At 45.6% G+C, this 22737-nt stretch overlaps 1 protein-coding gene across 1 annotated transcript in view; it reads right to left on the bottom strand.

Moving 5' to 3' along the window:
• Positions 1-22737, bottom strand: part of ERBB4 (erb-b2 receptor tyrosine kinase 4) — a 300889-nt gene that overhangs the window by 11010 nt on the left and 267142 nt on the right. Inside the window, exons 22-25 of the mRNA XM_085299544.1 lie at positions 20886-20961; positions 18733-18879; positions 15953-16050; positions 13568-13738 (exon numbers count right to left, since the gene is read on the bottom strand). Coding sequence (XP_085155670.1) covers positions 13568-13738; positions 15953-16050; positions 18733-18879; positions 20886-20961 — 492 coding nt within the window. The remainder of the gene's footprint in view (positions 1-13567; positions 13739-15952; positions 16051-18732; positions 18880-20885; positions 20962-22737) is intronic.

Below are 22737 nucleotides of genomic sequence, written 5' to 3'. Positions count from 1 at the left end.
AGGACAGCATCAGGGCTGCAGGCGCTGCTCTCCAGGGACAGGGACAGTGGTGGTCGACCCCTCTAGGAACTAGTGACTTCCATTACCACCCTAAAGCCGCCACGCATTGAAGCCACGTGCACTCATGTCCACGCAGGRAGAACGGCAGCCAAGGAGGAGGCCCAAAAGGGGAAGGAAGAACCGAAGTCAGCAGTTGCCTGGCTGAGATTATCACACTAAGGAGAGAAAAGACCGTAACAGAAAAGGGAGCCGAAGACACTCTACCAGAGGTTAGCGCCTTTTTAAGGGAACAGACATCAAGGCCAGCCATACACATCTGGATACAGACTGTGCCCCAAGCCCCTAACTTGGCAGTCTTCTGCAAGAGGCTTCTTTGGGGAGCAGAGGATCCCTCTAAACAGGGCACACAGGGGAAACTGGATYGCAGCTTGGATCGCAGAGGTCGGGCATCTCTGAACCCTCTCTCCTTTCTCCGCACGGAAGATTTACTGCAATTTATGAATTTATTCAGTTATGAACCATGGCAAGGAGAGGTTACAACTGAGAACATAYTAGATGACCAGGTAACTCCAAGATCGTCAGATGCTAGATGCTGGAGGCTATGGAAGGCTCCAAACAGAAGACTTCTGCTCTGCTTTCTCCTTGCCCTCCGAACTCCTACCTACTTGAATTCAGGATAGCTTTTTGTCTGCTCCATAAACATAGGAAGACAGGTAAGCTACRCTCCATGGAGAGTGACGAGGGTTTAGGCAAACTGATGATTACAAACAAGATCCAGAGAAGAAATATGAATTGGTGACTAAAGAACATCATCACTTTCAACCGTGAGGAAATCAAAGCAGGATGGGGAATCTTCCAGCTCCTTGTAAAGGTTCCCTAGTTTTTGTCCTGCCTTCCTGCTGGCTGGGAAGCTAGAAAGAAGGATTTTGCTTATTTGGCTTTAAAGGTGGCTCTGGGCCTCCAGACTGCACCAGAGCGAGAAGAGTGAAAAGCAATGCTGAGTTACGAYCAAATGCAGGTCAGAGGAGTTTGCTGCTGCCAAAATGAGAGCTATGTATCCACTTTCCATAGATACTAAATAACTGAATATAACCACTCCTTTTCTATTCAGTACTACACATGGAACACCTTTAATTTACATCTTCTTGTTTTCACAGAGGCAGTCCCATGAATTTCAGCTTGTGGCTCCTGGATGAATAAGGGAAGGGCTGTCTAGAACTGCTTTTAGTTCCAAACCCAGCGTGATTACAGACAAATCAGAAAAGCAAGCTGTTTGCCAACGGGCTTGACTTCACTTTATAGGGCTAGGTACCTCCTTGATAAATATTTTAGAGGTTTAGCACCTCAAAAAAAAAAAAAAAATACTGTTCTCACACGGCCATAATATCTATCCATGGACATACTTTGCTCCACCCGCCTCACAAAAAACAAAACCCACCGTCCTATCTTTAGCTATTCCTGGCTGTAATTTCAACATTTACAGACATACTAAGCAACTGTAACAACATAATAACAGCCCCTCTCAGAATAGCCCTGTCCCAAGACACCAGACAGAMTGCACCAACACTCCTGCATTTATTGCTATTTTTGCTGAAAAGACCCTCCCCAGCCAGTGACCTGCCAACTAAGATCACAGCAATGGTATTTTCCTCATGCCTCCCCTTTCGCCCCGCACTAAACATAGCTGCCCTGTAACGCGCGTAATGCAGACCCTTACAGCCTGCCTCTCTCCAACCGCTTCTGTCTGCACACTGCTTTAATCCCCGACTCCCCCCCCGCCCCAGGAATTAATACTCTGTGGCCTCTGTCCCCAAAAAGGAGGCAAAGAAAACAGCTGCAGTGCCAACCCACGGGGCTGAAAACGTGATATAATAGTTTAAATGCGTYTAAATTGCCTGCTAATTGCAACGTGACGTTATCATCCTGCGGGCTCCCAAGGTAAGTCTTTGCACTGCCAGCCCCAGCCAACCTTTACTGGTCAGTAAATGAGGCACACTGTGGGCAGAAAATACATTTGGCTCTTAATAGGTACAACTTAAATAGCTGGATTTGCGTGGGTGATCCAAGTTAGTCTGGTCCTGTTGGGTTTTTTTTGCATTTAAACACTGGCTGTCTTCAAAAAAAAAAAAAAGAGAGAGAGACAGAGAGAGAGAGAGAGGAATGATTACAAAAAGTAGGTTTACTTCTGCAACATACTCCTTTCCTGAGAAGAGCTAGGTTTGGGGATTTCTTATCAACCAAACGCTCAAGATCTCAAGATCTCCCAGCCTGCTGAGATGGCCAAGGACCTCAGAAGCTCTTGTAAAAGTCTCAACTTGCATACTAAAAAAAGAAGAAGAAAAAAGAAAGAAAAAAGAAAAGAAAAAAAAGGGAATAATCAATGCACCCATCCAACTCTAAGCATCCTGCAGAAGGAACCTAGCATTTGTAGCTGCCCGTGAGCGGTCCCACACCAGAAACGCCTGAGATTTCATTCTTCTTACTACATGATTGAATTGTAGGGACAAACATGACGTCAGGGAGAAAAGATTAAAAAACACGTAAATGTCCCCTAAAGCCTTTTTAAAGGGACTTTGKCATTAAATACCACTGACATACCAGCTATTACAACTGCTAACGTTTGTGTAAAATGAACCTTGGTAAAAGAGAGGTAAATAACACCTTTGTGAATATTGGCTTGTGTTATTGCTTTCTATTCATTAATTTCATTTTCCAATTCCTTGCCTCTAAAGTCTCCCAAAGGTAAATATCTCCTTTTTTTTTTTTTTATAGCGGGGACATAATACTTTCCCAGCTGCACGTTAAGGTGTAATGAAATCAAAGCCACGCCGGGCACCGCTGCGGCCACRGCGCAGGCTGCAGCCGACTCAGCCGCTACCCGTTTCGACCGAGCTCGGCGCCGCGCAGCCCCAGGAATCGCTCGCCTTCCTCCCTCCTTCCCCCCGGAGCCGCTCGCCCGGGCRGAAACCCAGCGAGCGTCTGGGCTCGAGCCGCCGCCGCCGCGGACAGGGAGGAGAACGCGCGCCGGAAAACCACACGCTACGCAGAAACAAAACGCTGCTCGGGCAGCGGGAGCTCTGCGGAGCTCCGGAGCCGCGCGGTCTAAGCCCCTGCTTAGAGGGGGTCCCCGTGTAAAAAGGAAGGAGCAGGTGGCCCCCAGGCCTGCACAGCTGAAGCAAACCGGTCCCTACGGCTGACAAAGCATCTGCTTACGTTTGACTCCCCAAACTGGATTCCAGTCAGTGGCACCTGACCTGGCACTGGTGGGGCACAGCACCTTCGCAGCCCAGATCCCTCCGCCCGGGGCTCCCCGTCCCTGGGCATTTCCACTGGCCTATGAAGAAAAATTCCCGTTAGTCCCCACGGCTGGGCACTAGGTAGGGGTCACTGCTGACCCCCTGTGCCACGGCAGCCCCGAGAGACTCCACCGCAACGCCCTGGAGATGCACCCCCTCTGCGACCGGTTTGCCCCGTGGGGGTGTAGCTCTCCCACCGGCTGTTTCAGGCACGCAAACAGAAATACGGCCCACGGCCRTGGGAGTTAGCGGAGCAAGCCAGGACATAAATTCCTCCAGCGAGAGGGGAGGAGAGCCTGTTATTCAACAACAAAAATAAAARGTAGGAATAATATGCACAGGTTGCGGACAGCAGCTTTGCAGCAATTTACAATGTCCTTATCTCAATGGCAGTAAAGTTCCTTCGGGGACCAATGAATCTCRATTAGAAATTACGAACTCCAGTCCTTTTTGCAGCATTACCCTTTTCCAGAAAACGTGTAGACACTTGAACGCTGAGGCACCTCGAGTGCAGGGAAGACTAAGCACCCGGCTGGGTTAGCCCAAGCGCTTGCTCCAGCCTCCRGTGACCGCTCCTTGCAAAACCAAGATACAGTCCATCCAATTTCGATCAGCGAGAAGGAAAAACAAACACAAGGAGCAAGTCTTGTCTGYATACAGGTTTTTTCAGCCCATCACTTGTCAGAAAAAGGAAGGAAATACTTTCAGGCAGCCTGACTGCTAGCTCAGTTCATACAGATCGCCGTTAAGTACCATACGGATGCGCCCGCTCACGTCCCGGCAGTGCGGTGSGTTTAAGTCATTCCTGAGCTTGTTCAAAACCAGTACAGACACATCACCGGCGACCTGGGGCCAGTTCAGTACYGACGTACGTCGGTGAATCCCTTACACTCGCTTGTACAATCTTCTCCCCTAACACCTGCCCTTCTTCKTCTAGAAAACAAACAGTCTCATATGCAGAGGGCTGTCCAAATACGAATACAGTCTCCTAGTCCTAATATARGGTGGACTGGGAACACTAAATGGCACAAACCATGGGAAAATCAGGCCTAGCATTCTTGATGGAGCAGTGTAGGAAATGAGATACCTGAATATTGCACAGAATATTTCCTATGCTGTTACTGGAAAATCCCAGACTCTGGTCCACGTTTTCTTTCTAAAACCTTACCAATTAGGAGAATCAAAGACTACAAGACGACTGATGAGAACAGCCTGTTAAGAGATGCACACGGTGACCACGCAGGTGGGTTTTCAGGCACGCTGACGAGGACATGCAGGTGAGGCGCTCGGCTGTAGCCCTCTCTCCTGTACCTGGGCTGGGAATGAAAGTCATCTCCTGCTGCACTGGGTTAAAAATCCTCCCYGGAAACCCCCGTCCTCCAGACCCGGGAAACCTTCGTCCTTCAGAAAGGATGGCGAACAGGCTTCAACTGGCACAACGTCGAATTCGCTATGAGCCCGACAGGGGAATAAAGATGCAAGAATTCCTTTTCCCTATTTATTTTGTATTAATGCAAAGTGAGTGTCGAGCAGGCAGGAGCGCCAGGAGAGAGACAGCTTGCGCGTGTCTGTCCTTCCCTTTCAATCGCTTTGAGTCCCACATCCTTCCTGTCACCCGTGACTAGGTTTCTGTCACTCCTTTTTTAATACGCAGTCCAAGATGTTTTACAGTAAACGGCACCTTCTAACACTCGGCCAGTTCCCCCCCTCCCCGTTCAGAAGAGACGACACGCAATCCCCCGGGGCGGCGAGGGTCGAGGCGCCGCTGGGGCCCGCGCGCCAGCAGCTCCCGCGCTGCCCAGAGCTCGCGCGCCGAGCCCCCCGACCGGGGAGCTTCGAGGAAGGGGCTACAACCACAGCGCCGTCGCGATCCGCGACCGCGGCGCCGCAGGCGGAAAAATAAGAGGCACAAAAGAAAGTTGATGAGCGGCGCTGGGAGCGGCAGCCCCCTCCGGCGCCGCACGCCGCGTCGCCATCTTCCCCGCTCTGTTTTAGACAGTAATCAGAGGATATTCTGAGCCTCTCAAAATGCCATCAGCCCTCATTGAGAATGAAATAGAGCACATCTCCGCTGAAGAYTTTACAGCAGTAATCATTACAGCACGCTGGCCTGAACAGGGAGCTCTTATAGACAAAGATGGGGTTTAAAAATAAAATAAAAAAGCCTTCCCAAAATCTGAATAGAAACTTGATGATAATCTCCTAATTTTATTATGCAARGGGGAAAAGAAACCCGTAATTGTGCACTCTTGGTCTCTTCTAGCAAAGAATAGGCTTCTTGATGAAATGCTGAGTTGATTTAGAGCAGGGCTGCGGTTCTGGCGGCAATAATACTCTAAAAGAAATAACCATCCAACTGATTTGGATAAAATAATCATTTTTTAACATTCTAAATCTAAACTTCAGCTGCGCTCCCTCCCACTTCTCCCCACCCCATCTTTGGAGAGTCTCTTTATAGCTCCGAAAGCCCTTTCCCCCCCTCCCCAACACACCGCGCTCCCCAGCCTCGGCGTTTAGCCCGCGCAGACCTCGCGGCGGCTGGCAACAGGCGGCCGAGGCGGCGCCGGCTCTCGCCCCCGCCCAGGGCACGGCCGAGGGCGCCCCGCGCTTGCCCGGGGGCGCTGCCGAGCCCCCGCGGCTGCCTGCCGGGGCCGGGCCGGGCCCAGCGCGGCCCCCCGGCCGGCCAGGGCGCCCCGGCGCAGAGCCTCGGCGCGCTGCCGGGGCCCTTCCTCAACCGCCGCCCCTTGCGTTTTCAGGTRGCCTCGTTAATTTAATAAAATCATGAGAAACCACTCCACAGAAACTGACATTTTTCACTGGCAGCTTCTATTTTACAGCTCATGGAAAAACTTCCCCCAGCTCCCGTAATTATTTCCTGACTCTTAGTCCATTTCTTCCATCTACTGCATTATGCAGAGTTGTTTAGCTTGCTTTTTTCCAAGAATGCCTCATCAGTGCAGCGTGGAAATTTTTATTACTTACTTACTTTATGTCTTTTGACTTTTTTCTTTTCAGGAGAGAAAAGAAAGTGGATCAGCTGTGAGCTCTCTTGACTGTTAACACAGCCAGCAGCTATTCATGGATTAAACAGATGCTGCTTGCTTTTAAACCAGTTTATACTAAAGCTCGATACATTCACGTGCCATACGTCAAGGTTCGATGCAATRAACAGCTACAGTCTCTTCCACCAACCCCTCTTCCTTTGCTGGGAGAGTTAACTTGTAGTAGGGAGTCCTGTGACCTGGTGATTTGTTTTTAAAATAGATCTTAAATTTGTAGAAAGGATATGTTCAAACCAAAATGCCATTAAAAAAAAAAAAAACACCCTTCAAAGTCTCATTGAATTTACATGCCTGGATTCAGGAGCCTGAATGTGATCGAGAACAGTTAACATGGTAAAAATAACAATAATAATAATAAAAAAAATCTTGTTTGAAGGCACTTGGCTGGCAAAAGCATGAGGCAATTTAGCAAGTTGGTCCTGATAATCTTATGCAGGCTGAGAAGGGCTCAGTCCTTGAGAAACACCACTGATTTCAGTCRGCCCTGTTACAAAGCAAGAGACTAATTGCCATAAAGCACTTTCAAAGACTACTGTGCCAAGAGTTGAATATCATATATTCTGTTTGAGTCCTACATTTGAATTTTTTTCCTTTTCTCCTCTAGCAAACTTGGCACATTTGAAAAAGGTATTTCAATACCCATATTCTAAATATATATGTATTTTGTGAGAAGCTTTCCTTTTTCAGGTAAATTATTAAAACTGTTTTTTTTTCCCATCTAATGCATTTTACAGTGCATTTTTAATGTGTTTATTCTTTCTACTTTGTTCATCCTGAGCAATGAAATTAGCCYGGCTAGTACCAGTCTGGGATCTCTTCCTGCTTTTCACAGACAAAAAGCTGCTTTGTGCTATGTACTTTTGCAAAAAAGCCTAAAAGCAGACACTCCTTGTGGAGTATTTCCCAGAAGGAAAAGGTTACAGTAGGTAGAACATTTGGGACTGCTGGCCAGACACCGCCCAGGCACTAACAGCTACTCAGACTTCCTAATGCGAAACGCAGAGCACAGCGAACAGGAGACTCCCACCGCCAACTTSTCACTAAAACACAGGGAAGCAGAAAAAGAGAATTATAACGCTGAAAGGGAGCTCGGGAGAACTTCCAGAATTGCTCTGAGGTTTGCCTGCAGTAGCTGCAGTGTCTGCTACTCCCTTAAACAACTAGGAAAATCCACGCTATGTTGTCATCTAATGAGAGGCACACAGAACAGGTTTATAAAAAGTTTCAGTGTTCCTAACTAGTCAGGCAGGTTCTGAAGAAGCGAGCGCGCTGATGGGGAGCTGCTGTCAGCATAATCTTCGGAAATGTTATCAAACCCTTTGATACAATGTCTGATTAGCTTACAACTTCCTCTGCTCTGGCATGGGGGATTTCATTGCAACGCTTGCATAAGGACTTGCAACAGGGACTAGCAGAAAGGCGGAAGAACGACTACTAAGGTTTTCAGGTAATCTTTGATCACCTTTTGATTACACGAACRAGGAATTAATGAAATGAGACAGTATAAACTGACATACAGATTGCAGTAATAAGCATCAAATTTAAGGAAAGTTTTGGCCATATTAGTTSTGGGAAGATATTGCAGAAGCAGAGAGGTGGCAAACACCACAGACCGACCCGAACGAGAGGGAGACGTCAGCGCCGTTCTGCTTTAACAGCAAGCAAGTACAACTGCTCTGCTGCTTAACTCCCCGAGCGCGAAAGACTTCTGATAACCGGCAGTTCCTTCACCTAGCACAAAAAAGGTGTCTGGTGGACAGGATCCAAATCCTACTTCAGTGTCAGCCAACTGCCCGGCGAGACCTTTCTAAGCTGCGATGCGCTCCCCATCCCGAACAAGACAACCAAGACAGTCCTTCCAAAGGAACTCCAGCTCAAACAGGGTTTCTGCACGTGAAGGGCAGACAAAGCGCTTGCAATGGTGACATCTAGCCTTGGTATCTCTTCCCACCATTTATCTTTGGGATGGAGTAAGGTYTGACTGCGTTGGCCCCACGCGGTCTGCAGGAAGAGCCAGCTCCAAGAGCTTTGGCGGCGATGATTAACTTCCTTTGCTTACACAGAGGAAGCGGGGACCGGGAGCGTAACGCAAGGCACTGATTGCTCCTAAAGCCCTGGACACCTGGTGACTCCCTCCTGCCTTCTCCTTTGCCGAGAGGGAAGGACGCTATCACCCGCTGCCCGTTTTCCCCATCAGCAGCGCTGCTGCAGCGCTGCTGCGCGGGCCGGCCCCTGGGAAATGCCCTCCCAACTGCCTCCCTGCCCCGCTAACCGAGCACAGCGGCGCTTGCTGCTCCCCMCCCGCCCAGGCTGCTGTATTTCAATATGCAGAAGAGGCCAAATTAGACCTCAGGTCTGACCTTTTACTGCTGGAGCACCATACACGCCTAAGAAATTCATCTCTGTTGCTTTAGAGGCAAATTGAAGCCACTTGATTCTGGTAGCAATCTCCTGGGGTAAACAGTCCCCACTGTCCGCGAGGAGCTTTGCAAGGGAAGCCGCCCCATCCCTCTGAAATGGATCTAAAAACCACATACAACCTTCTCCTTCACAGTTCTGTAATTTTAAAATGCCTACTTTCTAAATTTAGAAATCAAAACAAATTAATCATAGAGATAAGCCCAGCTTCTCTCTGGACTGACTGTCTCATGTACGGACATGTACAGATACTCAGCCACGAAATGCTTCCAGGCCTACTTCTGCGCCAAAGCAGTCCCAGGGGTACAGCAGAACGCACTCAGGCAACTAAAAACCGGCTCTGGGGTACCAGATCCTGCATTAGCTAATCAGCACGATCTCCCTGGAYGTATGCATTAGACCCCTTTCCTAAAAATCTAGCTTGGTATTTAATTGATTTCAAAAGTATAGAGYGTACAGAGTAAAATTACAGGGAAGCATTAGTGAGTAATAAACAGCACAGACAGTTTTCAGCGGGAATTAGCCAAGGATTTAGAGCAAAAAGTATCGTGGGGTTCAGGGAATGCTTTCTGTATTAATATTATCTCTGCGCACACAGGCTGTGCTCGTTACAAATACTGGAACGAACCACCTAATGGCTGTGAACGTAGGACACCGGAGCACTAGCTGAAGCCCTGCGCTTACGGAAACACTGCCGAGGATTCAGCTCAYCTCTCGGAAGCACAGAGCTTCCAAAACTCCCTATTTCTAGCCTATTTCCAGACAACAGAATACAAAACACACTAGTGCGAAGCCAGTGYGGGTGCGATGGACTGCCGAAGCCGTGCCTGAGCCTTGCACCTTCAGCAAATCTCAGTAATCCCTGGAGGCAGGAGGACGTGGCACTGTCCGAGGGGGCTGGAAACCCCCCGGCAGGTTTCCCCCCTCCCAGGCTTCTTCCTGCGGGCTGCAGTTCTGTGCTATTAATTCATATCCAAACAGCCGCAACGCTCGCGTGAACTGCCAGCCCAGCACGCCCGGAGGAGGAGCACAACAGCACGCCACTAGGTAACGGGCTCTCTCCTTCCTGAAAACACAATCAGAATAACTAAGATGGGAAACACAGCGTCTTTCAAGCTTCTGGTCTCTGAAAAAAGAGACACAAAGATCACGTAGCTGTCATCTGTGCGTTACACTTGACCAAACTGCCTGGCAGTCTCCCCATAAAATTTTATTTGCTGGGAACAGGGAGCACAAACTGCCTAAGCTGTATCAATTCATTCGGCGTTTATGGAAGCGGCAGCACCATAATGAGCTTGTGCAATATTAACACTCGCTACACCAAACAAGCACAAATCGCAGGCTACCCGAAGGAAACCCAGAGAGGACAGAATCGGAGAACCTGCGCACAGACAGCTCCGGCGGCATTTCGGTGCCATGCGATACCTGTGGCTGACGTCCCTCCGTACTCAACTACGTACGGTAGATGCAATACTGCCGGAAAGGAGACACTGGTTATTTTGTTTCAAATCAACATGAATCCTCACCGGAAGAGTAGTTAATGCACCAAGAAGCCTCAAAGTTAGAAAGATTAATAACCCTATCATGAGACRGGAGTCAGTCTCCAGAGCTGCTACTGTTCAGCTAGATGTTCATCAGCAGCTTCTTTACCCATCTCCTCTTTTGTCCTTAAAAATGACCCCTCTGTAAAGAGGCTCCAGCAATGAAGGAAAGCACCRTAAAGACAGAAGGGGTCCAAAAACATGGGGCTTGCAGCTGGGTGCAAGTTCCTGTCGCCCAGCTGCCCTCTCTGAGGTTACCTGGGTGAGAAGACTTGGCACAGAGCTTGAAAATTTCTGGCAAAGAGTAATACTGGATTTGTGTAAGTGCTGGATTGCTATATGATGCCAGAGGAAAATTCCCACCAGTAGGGAGCTACTGAAAGAASGGTACAGAGTTGCTGCTGTCATTACATTGAACTGCAAAGCTCCCACCGACTTCAGCGGTCCGAGATCAGCGTCTCGCACCGAGAYGGAAATTGCGCGCTGCGGTGAGGAGACATCACATCAGGAACGCGACGGAGCCTCTCCGTGGGGCAAAGATAAAGGCCTGGGCTCCCTCGCTGCAGCTCTGCTGCCTTCAAGGGGACTGTACGTGTACAAGCAGCTGCGACAGCGGGCTTTAAAGTTGTGCAAAGGCTGTGAGAAAGTTACTTGAATTTTTACATGCTAATAATAAAAAAAAAACTTCAGTGTTTGCTTTCCATGAATATCCCAGTGACTGTGTTGGCTGCCCAAACAGCACATTTTAAATAACTCTTTCAGAATATTTACTCTAGGATTTTTGGTGGAATTAGTTCCCAGAGCTCCAGCTGACTTCCCTGCTGTTGAGAAGGCAGGTAGGTTTTCCTATTAAACTCTCCTCCTTTAAATTTGCCCTAGTGGGGCAAATAGAGCCCTAGCGTTTCCATCATAAATATGACTGTGAGATGAATCTAGCAAACCTTAAAGAGTCTGACTCTGCTCTCTCAACCCTACGTTATGGTAAATGGTCAAACTCCAGTGTGTAAAACTAAGTTACACTGATTTACATCAGYGTGAACGTGAGCAGCTTCCAAGGTAACTGCTGTTGCTTCCTTCTTTCCTCAAAAGTTGGCAGCAAAGAAAGCAGAATCTCTCCAGAGACAGCCAGGAGTAAAATTAACTTATTTCAGATCAGCATCAACAGTAAAAATTAACTCTTGTGGCTATAAAGAGGAAGCTTACCGCTTATTGCTAAATAACGCATTATTCCTCTCTTGAAGGTAGGAATTACAGAGCTCTGGAAAGGAGAGGGGAAAATGCTACATCCTTACTCTCGATTGCTCTGCCTTCCAGTGATGCAGGACAAAAGCCGGGCGGATCCCACTCAGCCAGCGGGACCGCAGCCCAGCCTTTTCCCAAGACTTTTCTAACTCCCCTGGATTCCCAGTGTCAAAGAATATCGATGTCGTCAYGATTCGCTTGCACGGGACTCCTCGCTTCACTGCGGCTGTCCTCCCTGAAAAGGGGCTCGACGGCCGAGACGCTCCTGGATACAAGCTCCAGGTCACTTTTGTTAACTGGATCATTTTATGAGCTATGGCAAATGGCACTATGGAAGAGCTGGGACACTAAGTGGTATTTCAGTTCCAYTGCTAAACTTAAAAACAGAGAAACAAAACTGTTCACACGAACTGAAGATTTTAGGGAATTAAAGAATTTATATGTTTTGTACGGGGTCATCTCAGAAAGTGTTTTCATTTTCCAAGTCACTAGCTTCTTAAAAAAAAAAAAAAAAAAGCAAAGGGTCTATTTTAAAAACAAAACTTCAGGTCTGTCAGTTCAAATCTACACAGTTTTTTTAAAAAATTTCCTGTGGCCTCAGGAAAGCTATTTCGTTCTGTTTTCCAGACTAGCCATGTGATGGCGAGAACATCAGTGTAAGCAGAACWGAGTTTCAGTGACATATTTTAAACTTATTTTTGTATTTGTCTCCTTGCCTTTAAAAACAGTGGTAACTTCCCTATGGATTGACTGCATATCATTTAAGATTAGTGCATCACTTTATGCAGGAAAGGCGAGAGAATTTCATGCAGAGTAAGGTCAGAGCATAAAAGTCACCAGGCTTCAACACTGTTTGCTCCTTTACTCCCCTTGTCCCTGCCACTCGTGGTATACTCAGTTCAGGCCAGGGTGCGAATTTGGAACTATCTGGATTGAGGAGAAACRTCCAAAAGGTTTCTGAACCAACAGGAGTAAATACCAGAATCTGAATGGTATTTAAAACAGGACTTTCTGCTAAAAGGAATGTAAAGAGGAAAAAGAAAAACGCATCTAGACTGCCAGGAGGACAAAGCGCCGCACAGCAGCAGGCCAAGGTCGGGGCTCCAGGCAGGCAGCCTGGGGAAGCAAAGGGACCRAGGCAAGCAGAGCTGCCTGCTGCAGGGCTCCGGCAGCACCCAGGGTGGCGCGGCCAGGACAGGAGCGGACCTCGTGCAGCAGGCCCGAGCTTGCTGCGGGAGCTGTCAACAGTCAGACAGAAAAAGGCACCTCCAGAAGGTGACTCATCCCCCTCTGAATGTCCAAGGCAGGCCACTGGATGCAGCCACCTTTCTCCAAAGATACRAAACGAAGCCCAGATGAAGAGCTTAGATTATATCCCTATCTTCTGGCTGGTTAGGGTTACACGAGCTGAGTTCCATACAAATTCTCTCCGTGCCTCAGTTCCCCCTGTAAAACAAACGGCATTTCCTCCCCGACAGGGATGGTGCAAAGATAAACATGCTAAGAACTGTGATGTGCTCAACCAAAACACACGCTCATGAAGGAAGGCCATGAAAGCACCGCACGTAAACGGGTAGAGGGCTGGGTCTGAAGCCTGGCTCGAGGCACAAAAGCAGCATTATCGATATATTCCAGCTGCCCTCAGTTGCATCAGTGCCAACCCTGTCCAGACAACTGGATTGCAGGGATGGGAGAATCAGAGCAAGGTACTCGCTGGCCATGAGGGCGCCGGACAGAGAAACAACACTGCTCGACTTGACAAGCCTCAGCTGTGCTGTTCAGGAGAGGCAGCTCAAGCCAAGCCTTTGCTTGCTCAAGGCCAAGCCACGAATTCATAATTCACTGAAGCACAACAAACAGGGAACCCAGTGACATCTCCGCTGTCGCTCTCCTTACAACGGGAGCTTGTACTTTCCAAGGCAGCTCAGGCCTGTCTGTGACTAGTGCACTTAAACTGCTACCTGTGCTTTTGTAGTAACCAACATTTTCTGTCAGAAATTGATCTTACCCTGTTGGAATCAATTCTTGTCCTAGAAGTGTAGATGGGAGGAGGGATGTTGAAGGCTTGAGGAACAAGATACTCTTCAGCATCCATCATATCTTCCAGGTCTTCTTCATCGAGAAGGTTTTGGAAGAACTTGCTGTCATTTGGGCTTGGGAGCTTCATACGATCGTCTCCCTAATTAGGTTATGTGGAGAGAAGAAAACAGCAAAAAGACAGATTAATTTCCCAGCTGGGAGCTTCAGCCTTCTTCATGTCCTGGCAGGCAGGCTGCAGGGACCTCACATGCTGCTTTGATTGTTCTAAGGCACCACATCCACATCATTTAAAAAAAAAAAAAAAAAAAAAAAGAAATACCATGACAGAAAGGGAATAACTGCATAAATCAAGTAGAGTCATTTTTTGGCATTCTAGTGATCGAGCTTTTATTCTTTCTTCTCCCTTTTTCCCACACAAGCTCAGTTTCTGACCCCAGCTCTGTCACAGCCTGATGTATTTTGTGAAATATCTCAGCTATTCAGGCTCACATAGGGGGAAAACAACATGGAAGCTGCTGGGTCTGGGAATTTGCTTTATTTTCATTCRTGTTTTTAGGGACTCAGAGGCTGTATTTCCCTCTCATCCATACAGAAGGCTCTGCGGAATATAACAGCGCTGAAAGCAATAAAAATCAAACCAGATAACAACAAACAACAGCAAGGATTAATATTTTTATTTAAAAAGCACCTACAAGGTGGCAGTGCAAGTCAGGGCTGCATTTTGCTCAGTGCCAGAAAACATCAGAAAAGGCAGCCAATGCCTCCAACACCTAACAGCCTGTAGAAATGAGGCTCAACTTAACTGTAGGGAGAAAGAACAGCATCCCACTCCTCAAGAATTATTACGTCATGTGCCAAATATATATATTTTTATATACACACGTGTGTGTATACATATATATATATACGTGTGTGTGTGTATATATGTATGTATATACACACACACACGCCATGCACACAAGCCAGTTTACAAGCTCAGCAACAAGTCTGTCATTCTTTATTGTATTCGGGAGGGATGGGGGAGCCACAGCAGCAAACATGGTCTATGCTGATAACAAGGATCACTGGAGAAGATGCGTCCCCAAACGAAATACTCACTAGACTACGTAACAGGGAAGGGGAGAGGAGGGAAAGGGAGGGAAGAGCAAGAGGTATTTGGAATGGGGAAAGATGTCGTAATGAAGCAAGTCAACCAGACTGATATGTATGCAATCACTTTCATCAGCTGACCTTACATTTTGACTCAGCAGGGAATACTGTAAGAGAAATTCTATGTTCAGCATGATTCTTCTTGACTTCTCAAATATACTTTACTTCTCCTTAAGCTGTAGGACAGCCCTGTATTTTCACATTGTGCAGGCTGGCACATCCACACATTGAAGYGACGGTGACAGTAGTGCCAGCACCATTTCCATTTTGCAGTGCTCGCACACTGGGACCATTTATGGACCTTACCTAATGTACTGATTCATTTTTTGTGGCTGGAGTCTCAGTTACAGCTCCAGAACTTATGAGCATAGCTTGTTTTTCCCAAAGGAGTCAAGCATTACAGTATCACACTCTTTGAATTAAAACTTTGGCTTTTTTACTGGTGGTGATCACCAACAAAATATAAAAAATGAAACTTCCTGTACTCACAAACTACCRCAGGCTATTGAAGAATGTAGAAGCTAAAGAAAAATATCTCCACAGACGCCTGCCTGTGCTCAGAGCATCTGMGCTTTAACGGGAGGTAGGCAACAGCTATTGCTACACTAGTATTTCCAGGGTATCGCAGTGATGCTGTAGGTCTATCACAGGGACTGTGAAACACTGCAAGCTGTACAGAGCCTATGCAATGTATAAGAAGAACATAGGGAGAAGTTCCTCTCTAGCCTTAGAGAAGCACCAGTCTCATCTGACTCCCTGTCCTCTGAGAAACTTCTGTTTCGACTATGCAAAAACCTTTCTTATGAGCCAGACAGCACAGGCAGGAGTCTCTGCAGGGTATTCCCCTTTGATTAGCCCAAGCAATGACAGAACGGAGCAAGACCTTGGTCTAAAGTAGGTCCACTGATGGACAGATCTCGTCCCTAAATTCAGTAGAGGATGCAAATATTCAGCAGCTTGCAAAGCCAGGCCATGCAWATATGTTCATAAACACAGGCTGAAAAGGCAAGCTTCCAGTGCTTTTTAATGTTTCAAATGATTACACTGGCTATTTGACTTCATTACTGCATAGCACTACAGTCACTGTGCTTGCTCTGTTTTGTCCAGGTGCTCTCAAACTTAGGAGGATCAAAGGCAGCCCTCTCAACAGCGGGCTCTGGCAGACAGAATTCAGTTTTTTCGCCAACGTTGCAGAGTTGCTTACCTGAATAACCAGGTATCTTTGAGGGTCGCGAGCCATTCTGGAAAATTCAGCAGCCAGCTCCTTGAATTTAGGCCGACTGTCAGCATCAATCATCCAGCCTGTGGACAGATCAAAGACAGAAAATAAAATAGTTAATTGTCAGGGAGATAAAGCGTGCAATTTGTAAAAACGTACTAGTCTGAAGTGAAAAGATGTCTTTGATAGTTCTGGCCCAGAGAAAAGATAAAACAAAGAGCTCAGGAAAACAGAAGAAATCTGTGGTGCATCTGAAATGGAAAACATCTGGTCTTGGTCAGAGGAGACTGGATGTTGCACACTCCACTAGTATCTTCTTAATTTGCTCTCTCCTGATCCCCATCCCCAGAACACTGACAGTAACAACACCTTGCAACTTTTCTGTGTCCTACTTATTCAATCAGGTATCAACTCCGACTGTCTTTTATTACAGATCTAATACAATTAATCCCTGATCTCCTCTTTACTAAGTTACCAGTAAATACAGTTTTTAACTGATCTACTAGTCCACTGCAGCTCAGATTATAACGAGTTGTTCAACAGATCTGCAAGATCACTGATCTCCCATCCCAGCTTTCAGGTAATTCTGCATTAATGTGTCTGCATCATTAACACAGCCTACACACAAAGCATTAAGTACTATTTTAATTATGCCAGGATGCTTCTCTGGTTCTTCATCCTCCAAGAAATGCTCATTAGGAACAACAGCTCTCGATCCCTTTTAATGTTTTCTGCAAAACAAGCAAGGAGTGCAGGCATTCACCACCAGCAACTAGTCTRTCTCAGTGTCAGCCCCTTCTCACGGGAGATTCTATCAGTTGCTTCCCCAGAGCATGCTGTCCCTCGCCAGGGAAGCTGAGAGAGGCAGGCCTCATCTCCTTTGCTCTGTTTAACTGAAGAAGTGGCCAACRTAGAAGGAACAAAGCTATTAGAGCTTATAAAGAACTTCACACTAACGCTACAGGACTGAACGYGTACATCTAGCCACGACTTTCCTCCTTCCAGAAAACCCAACCCGCCAGCACTAGCTTCTGTTCCCTGAGGATTGCCGCATTCCCATCAGAACTGCCACCAGCTGGAGCATTTTTGCACTCCATCAGCGTTCACCCTGCGCACTGCTCCGACAATTTTCAGCCCTATTTGCGCTTATGCGTTAAAAGTCCGTGATAATCCAAGCGTCCTTCCTCTCTACCTCCCAGATGTGCCAGAGCACATTCAGACTGCTAACTGTTGTGAGCCTGGTTCTGCAACATTTCTTTCTAAATAACAGAAGAGARGTATACTATCTCCTTGCTGAAATCACCAACACATGGCTTAAATCTTATTTGGTTTCAGTAAGACAGAGTTGTCTTTAGTGTTGGAATGGAATCGTAAGGAGAACCGATTTAGTAAAAACTTCTGTTTTTTTTCAGGGTAACATTTGAGACAATTGTATGTCAGCAGTCTTCATATCAACGTGTGAGAATAACAGATGGTTGATGTTGAAAACGAACTCCTCCTATACATTCCTGTTTCTTTGTTGGTAGTAATTCCAGGGGCACTGCAGGTAYCAGACAGTTTGGGGGATTCAAATCTTGCCTGTTTCTGGGAATATGCAGCCTGAAGTACCTTAAGCCGTGTTGAAAATCCCTCCACAGTACTCTGCCCAGGTGCCTGACGGAGTCATGATACTCCCTAATCTCTGAATTAACCTAAGGATAGTTCCTTTTAGGTTACTGCCAGTTCTCTGTTTCTTGAATTTCTACATGCATCAGAAACCAAACAACCTAGCATAATACACGTGGTGCAGTGCACTACTAAGCAGTGCAGTCCTCAATGCATCAACAGAGGGCTGGCGTAGAAGGAGAGAGAAAATTACATATATTCCAAAGACAAACTCCTGATTTGGACAGGGTATTCACACTACAAGCTTCACTAACTACAAGCAACTCTAAGCAGAATTTCATTCAGAAGATAAGTATTTACCTCCTCCTGTTTTATCTTCTTTCTTCCAGTATTTTAGTGTACAAAGCCAAAGGGAAAGGCCCGTATCAGACGGATGAGATGACTGTATGTTAATCTCACTTAAATTAAGTCAGAAACACCAGAGAGATGTTCCTAATTCTTTTTAAATTAGAAGCCTAGTCTTGGAGGATACAGTCACTAGCGTGGGTATATTGGAGATAAAAGGGTAGGAAAAAACCATGAGCAAACTGTTTTCTTTTTTTGCTTAAGTAAAAATATCCATAAATTATTGCACTGGACTAAAAATGATAAACGAATTCCTCCTGTCCGTGGAGTTTCTTATATTAATGTAATGTTGCTTATTGTTATTATTATTATAAACAACAAAAGAACATTTATGCTTTTTATCCTCAGTATTTTGAACCAGCATTTCTCCTCACCRCCTTCACTGGTTGACTATCCATGTACCATAATTGTGTTTAATACTATCTTCTTTAACATCACAATCAATTGTCGTGGAAATGACAAGGGTTTACAATAACAATCATACAATTTTGAATTCGCAGCAAGAATGTGAGATACCATCTGACAGTAATGAGAAGCTGAGCCACCTCAATCCTTCATGGCTAAATTCATATCTTTYGCAATTGCAAAAAACGTGCACGCAGTGTTTAAATGTAATTTACAGAATCTTAGGAAGCTTTTGTTTTGAAACAGCGTGCACTATTACCCGGCACTGTCAGAGACTGCAGCTATAAATGTTCTAAAATAGGATTCATTCAGCGCTGAGTACGGGGATACTAAAAGCTACAATTACTTACATTTCACCATCACCATATAAACATCAATAGTGCACACTGGGGGCTGGGGCAGCCGCTCGCCCTTCTCTAAGAGGTCCGGAATCTCGCGAGTCGGGATTCCATCGTATGGCTTCCCACCAAAGGTCATCAGCTCCCAGATAGTGACTCCTAGACAAAAAAAAAAAAAAAAAAAAAAAAAAAAAAAAAAAAAAAAAAAAAAAAAAAAGTGTTAAGACTTAAGGTCACACCTTTTAGATTCCTTACAGGTCTGTATTGTGCCTGAGCTCTGGACTAAAAAACGATCACCAATCTCTTTTTCACTGCCTTTAAAAAGACTTAAGTTTGGTCTGTCAAATAAAGAGCTCTGAAAAATGGTTAAGCAGCGCTTTGTGTTAATCTCTAAATGCAACTCCCTTGTTTTTATTGGCACAAGAACATACATGAGAGATCTGAGATGCAAGAGAAAGGTCTAAGACAAATAAATGGTGGACAAGTAAATGGATGCAACAACAAAAGAATGCATCTTGCTCTTTTATCATACCAAAAGGGAGAATGAATGGCTGATGCACTCTATTATTTTAAGGGGTAAAACCGCAGATGTTCCCTAACTTAAGAGCATCAAYTTCCCACAAAGGTACCAAGCTGAATAATGTTATGTCATTGTCTTTGCCTTGTAAGTCATACGCACAGCCACTTGTATTATTTTTTTTTCCTTCAATCACCTTACGGATTTGAGTTATGATATTGCTGCGCTTCAAAACCAAGATCATCTTCTTGAATAGCCATAGGATTTGTTTTGTCAGTTGAGCAGGAAAATAAAGATCGTATATCATAAGCGACAGAATCTGTCTCTAAACATAATCTTAAATATTGAAAATGCTGCTTTCACAACAGTTTGCTTTGCTTTTATTTTTATTGCAAAGGTCATTTAAAACATGCCTCCAGATCACTAACTATATTATGCCAACTGTCACCCTAATCTGAAAAGTGATGGGTAAAAATACCATATGCATAAAACACACATTTAGTTCACCCTCATTCACCTCCTGGCTGATGTTCAGTAACTATAACTTGTCAATCTTTTTTGATTTTGTTCTTCCAGATTACAGATATTCTGGGCTTCCTGCTTTTAAAATGAATTTCATAAATGGAGTGATACAGAATTTGAGAAGCAAGAGCAGGTTTATACGATCAATTTAATTTTCATGTATTTTTCTTAGCTAGATAGAAGAGGGCAGCTGCTCAGTCACCACAAACAGTATCTTTTGCTGCTACCCACAGGTAAAAGTGAGTAGTGAATAGAATTGTACACCTTTTTGTTTCAAAATTAGCAGATACAGGAAATGCAAATGGAGATCCGTAACCCTAGCTACGGCCGGAAAATTCCACTCACAAAGGTATACACGATTTTATTAGTAATAGCTCTAGTAGATAAACACGCGGGCAGCCCAGCAGATGTGATACAGTAGCTCGTCTGGATAACAGAATTACCAACATTAAACACACGCCTCATTAATCAAGCGTCTTTTTTTGCGTCTGGAATCCTCCCAAACTGACCTGTCTAACTAATTCCTGAGTTATCTCCAAAATTAAACCCATGCCTATTTTAGGTAGCTTGGGCTCATCTCTTTCTCCTCCTCCCTTCTCTCCTTCTCTTCCTGTATTTGCTCTGTGATATGACAAATTCCCTTTTATCTGACTTTAGGTACTGAAAGTCCCATAAGCCTGATTTCTTTTTTTTTCTTTCTTTCTTTTTCTTTTCTTTTTTTTTTTNTTTTTTTTTTGACATTCATGGCTTTTAGAGTTAAGATTTTCAAAGGACTGCTTAAAATTATGACCTGCAGCCACATTTTTATGAATCTACGGCTAACTGAAAGTAGCCTTTTTCCATCACAATAATCAGCCAAACCTGCTACCAAGCCAGACCTTACGGCAGTCATCCCAGCAGGGACACTGTGATAATATATTTTAGTGAGCAGCGAGGTGACACAGGAGACGAGTAATGACTGCTGTTCAGAGACACACATTCCACCCCCCACCCCCCAAAAAAGGGGGGGGGGCAGTAGAACCACTGGAATTACCTCCTCTAGGAAAAAAGGGAAATCTGTAAAATAACAGAACTTGATTTAATGCACTACACGAGGCAAATTTTCAAACAAGTCTCATGAATTTACCGTAGCTCCAAACATCACTCTGATGAGTAAATTTCCTGTAGTGTATGCACTCCAGAGCCATCCACTTAATTGGCATCTAGGAAAAGAAAAGAGAAACGTAGTCTAGAAATAGAATATTAAAATCATATGACTACATCCTAAATGTAGACATCAGCTTCCTCCATGTTTCACTTTTCAGCTGCAAGCTTACCAAAAAGCAGCAATGCCACAGCAGAGGAAATAGTTCTTGCTGCCTTCTACAACTAGAATTAGGGTTTCCTCTCTTGGATTCCTAGCGSTTTTCTTTCCTGAGCTGGGCCCCTCAAACACAGCCTTGCAGTCCACTGGTATCTAATGGACAGACACATATCAGATATTATCTGGCATGGCCTTGCAAGGGTCCTGCCTAACTGGGAATTATGGAACTCGCAGTGGARCAAACCTTGAACCGAAGAGAGACATTACCGCATGCAGTATCCGAACAGATGGTGGGTGTAAAAGCAGAGGATGTGTCTTCGTTCAAATCCTTATGAAAATACCTTCCGTGTAGTTGACTCATGAACATAACCTATACAGAGCTATGGCAAAAATAGCACTCTTCATCAAAGGTTGGCTTAGCACTTGCAAAGACAGTTCCTCCTCCTCCACTAAGCTCTGCAGAAGTGCACTGCTTTCATTCCCATCAAATCCAATAGGGCTGTTCCAAGCTGGAACAGCAAAACCGCATCAATCGTCATGGGATAAATCAGGTTGGAAGGGACTGCGGGAGATCTCCTGTGAGACCTCTGGCTCAAAGCAGCGCCACTGATGAGATTAGACCAAGTTACTCAGGGCTTTATCCAGTCTGGTCTTGAAAACCTCCAAGGATGAGAGACTGCACAGCCTCTCTGGGAAACTTATTCTGCTTTACTGTCCTTACAGTGAAGTTCTTCCTTTTACCTTGGCTGAACCTCTCTTAGCACGCTTACAATATAAYTAAACCACAAATGCCTTCTGGATTGAACAGGACACTTCTCTGGAACAGGGAAGGGACATCTCTGATGCGCAGATCATGCTGCAGAACTCGCACGAGTGTGACTGGCCTCACAAGTCCAAGATGTCACCTAACAGCTGCCAGGAACAGCTGGTTTGCAAGGACCAGCTCATTTTCTGTCATTCACTGGCTGATGGAGGGAAGAGGCAGAGGAGTTACTGAAGAGGGAATTAAAAAAAAAACAAAGGAATCACGGGCAGACRGCCAAACCTCCACCCTCCCTGCCAGGAGGTCTCTTTCCTGGGGCAAATAGGAAAGCACTGGTAACTCCTTTCAAGCTCTTCGCCTCATTCACTGCAACACGCTAATGTGATCCGAGCAACAGCTGCCAAGGGCAGCAGCACTACAAATAAGGCAGCAGCGCATCCAGGGGAAAAGCACATACTGGCAACAGCTGTTTTTTCCCAGACATGTGTGTAAGCGAGTGGGGAAAAAAAATACAGGTAGCAAGTAGACAGAAAACTGCACATCTGGGAAAATGAGTGACAGACGAGGCAAAGTCACGTTGGATTCTGTGATTCAGGACAGGCTGAAAAGTGGAATTTCAAGTTGTTTAGGGAGCAGCCAGCAGAAGTACCTATTTATGGCCTTCTGAATTTTGTCATGCTTCAATCTGAACRCATTATACAGCATGTGAGACGCTGTGTGGAAGCTCCAAGGGGTGCTGAAAAGTACTACGAGAAAACGTCTGGCTTCAAAATTATCCTGAAGCCATCTTTTCAGTGGGCTGGCATTCAGAATGGAGATTTGAACTTGGAAGCAGGAAATAACACACACAAGCTCTTTCGCTGTCCCACAAGAAGCGGCTCTTTGCYGAGCATATATAAACTCTTTTATATG

Source organism: Rhea americana, unplaced genomic scaffold (assembly GCF_003343005.1).
Source record: "Rhea americana isolate MKP2758 unplaced genomic scaffold, rheAme1 scaffold_15, whole genome shotgun sequence".
Taxonomy (NCBI): Eukaryota; Metazoa; Chordata; class Aves; order Rheiformes; family Rheidae; genus Rhea; species Rhea americana.
This window is presented reverse-complemented; position numbering and strand designations above follow the sequence as displayed.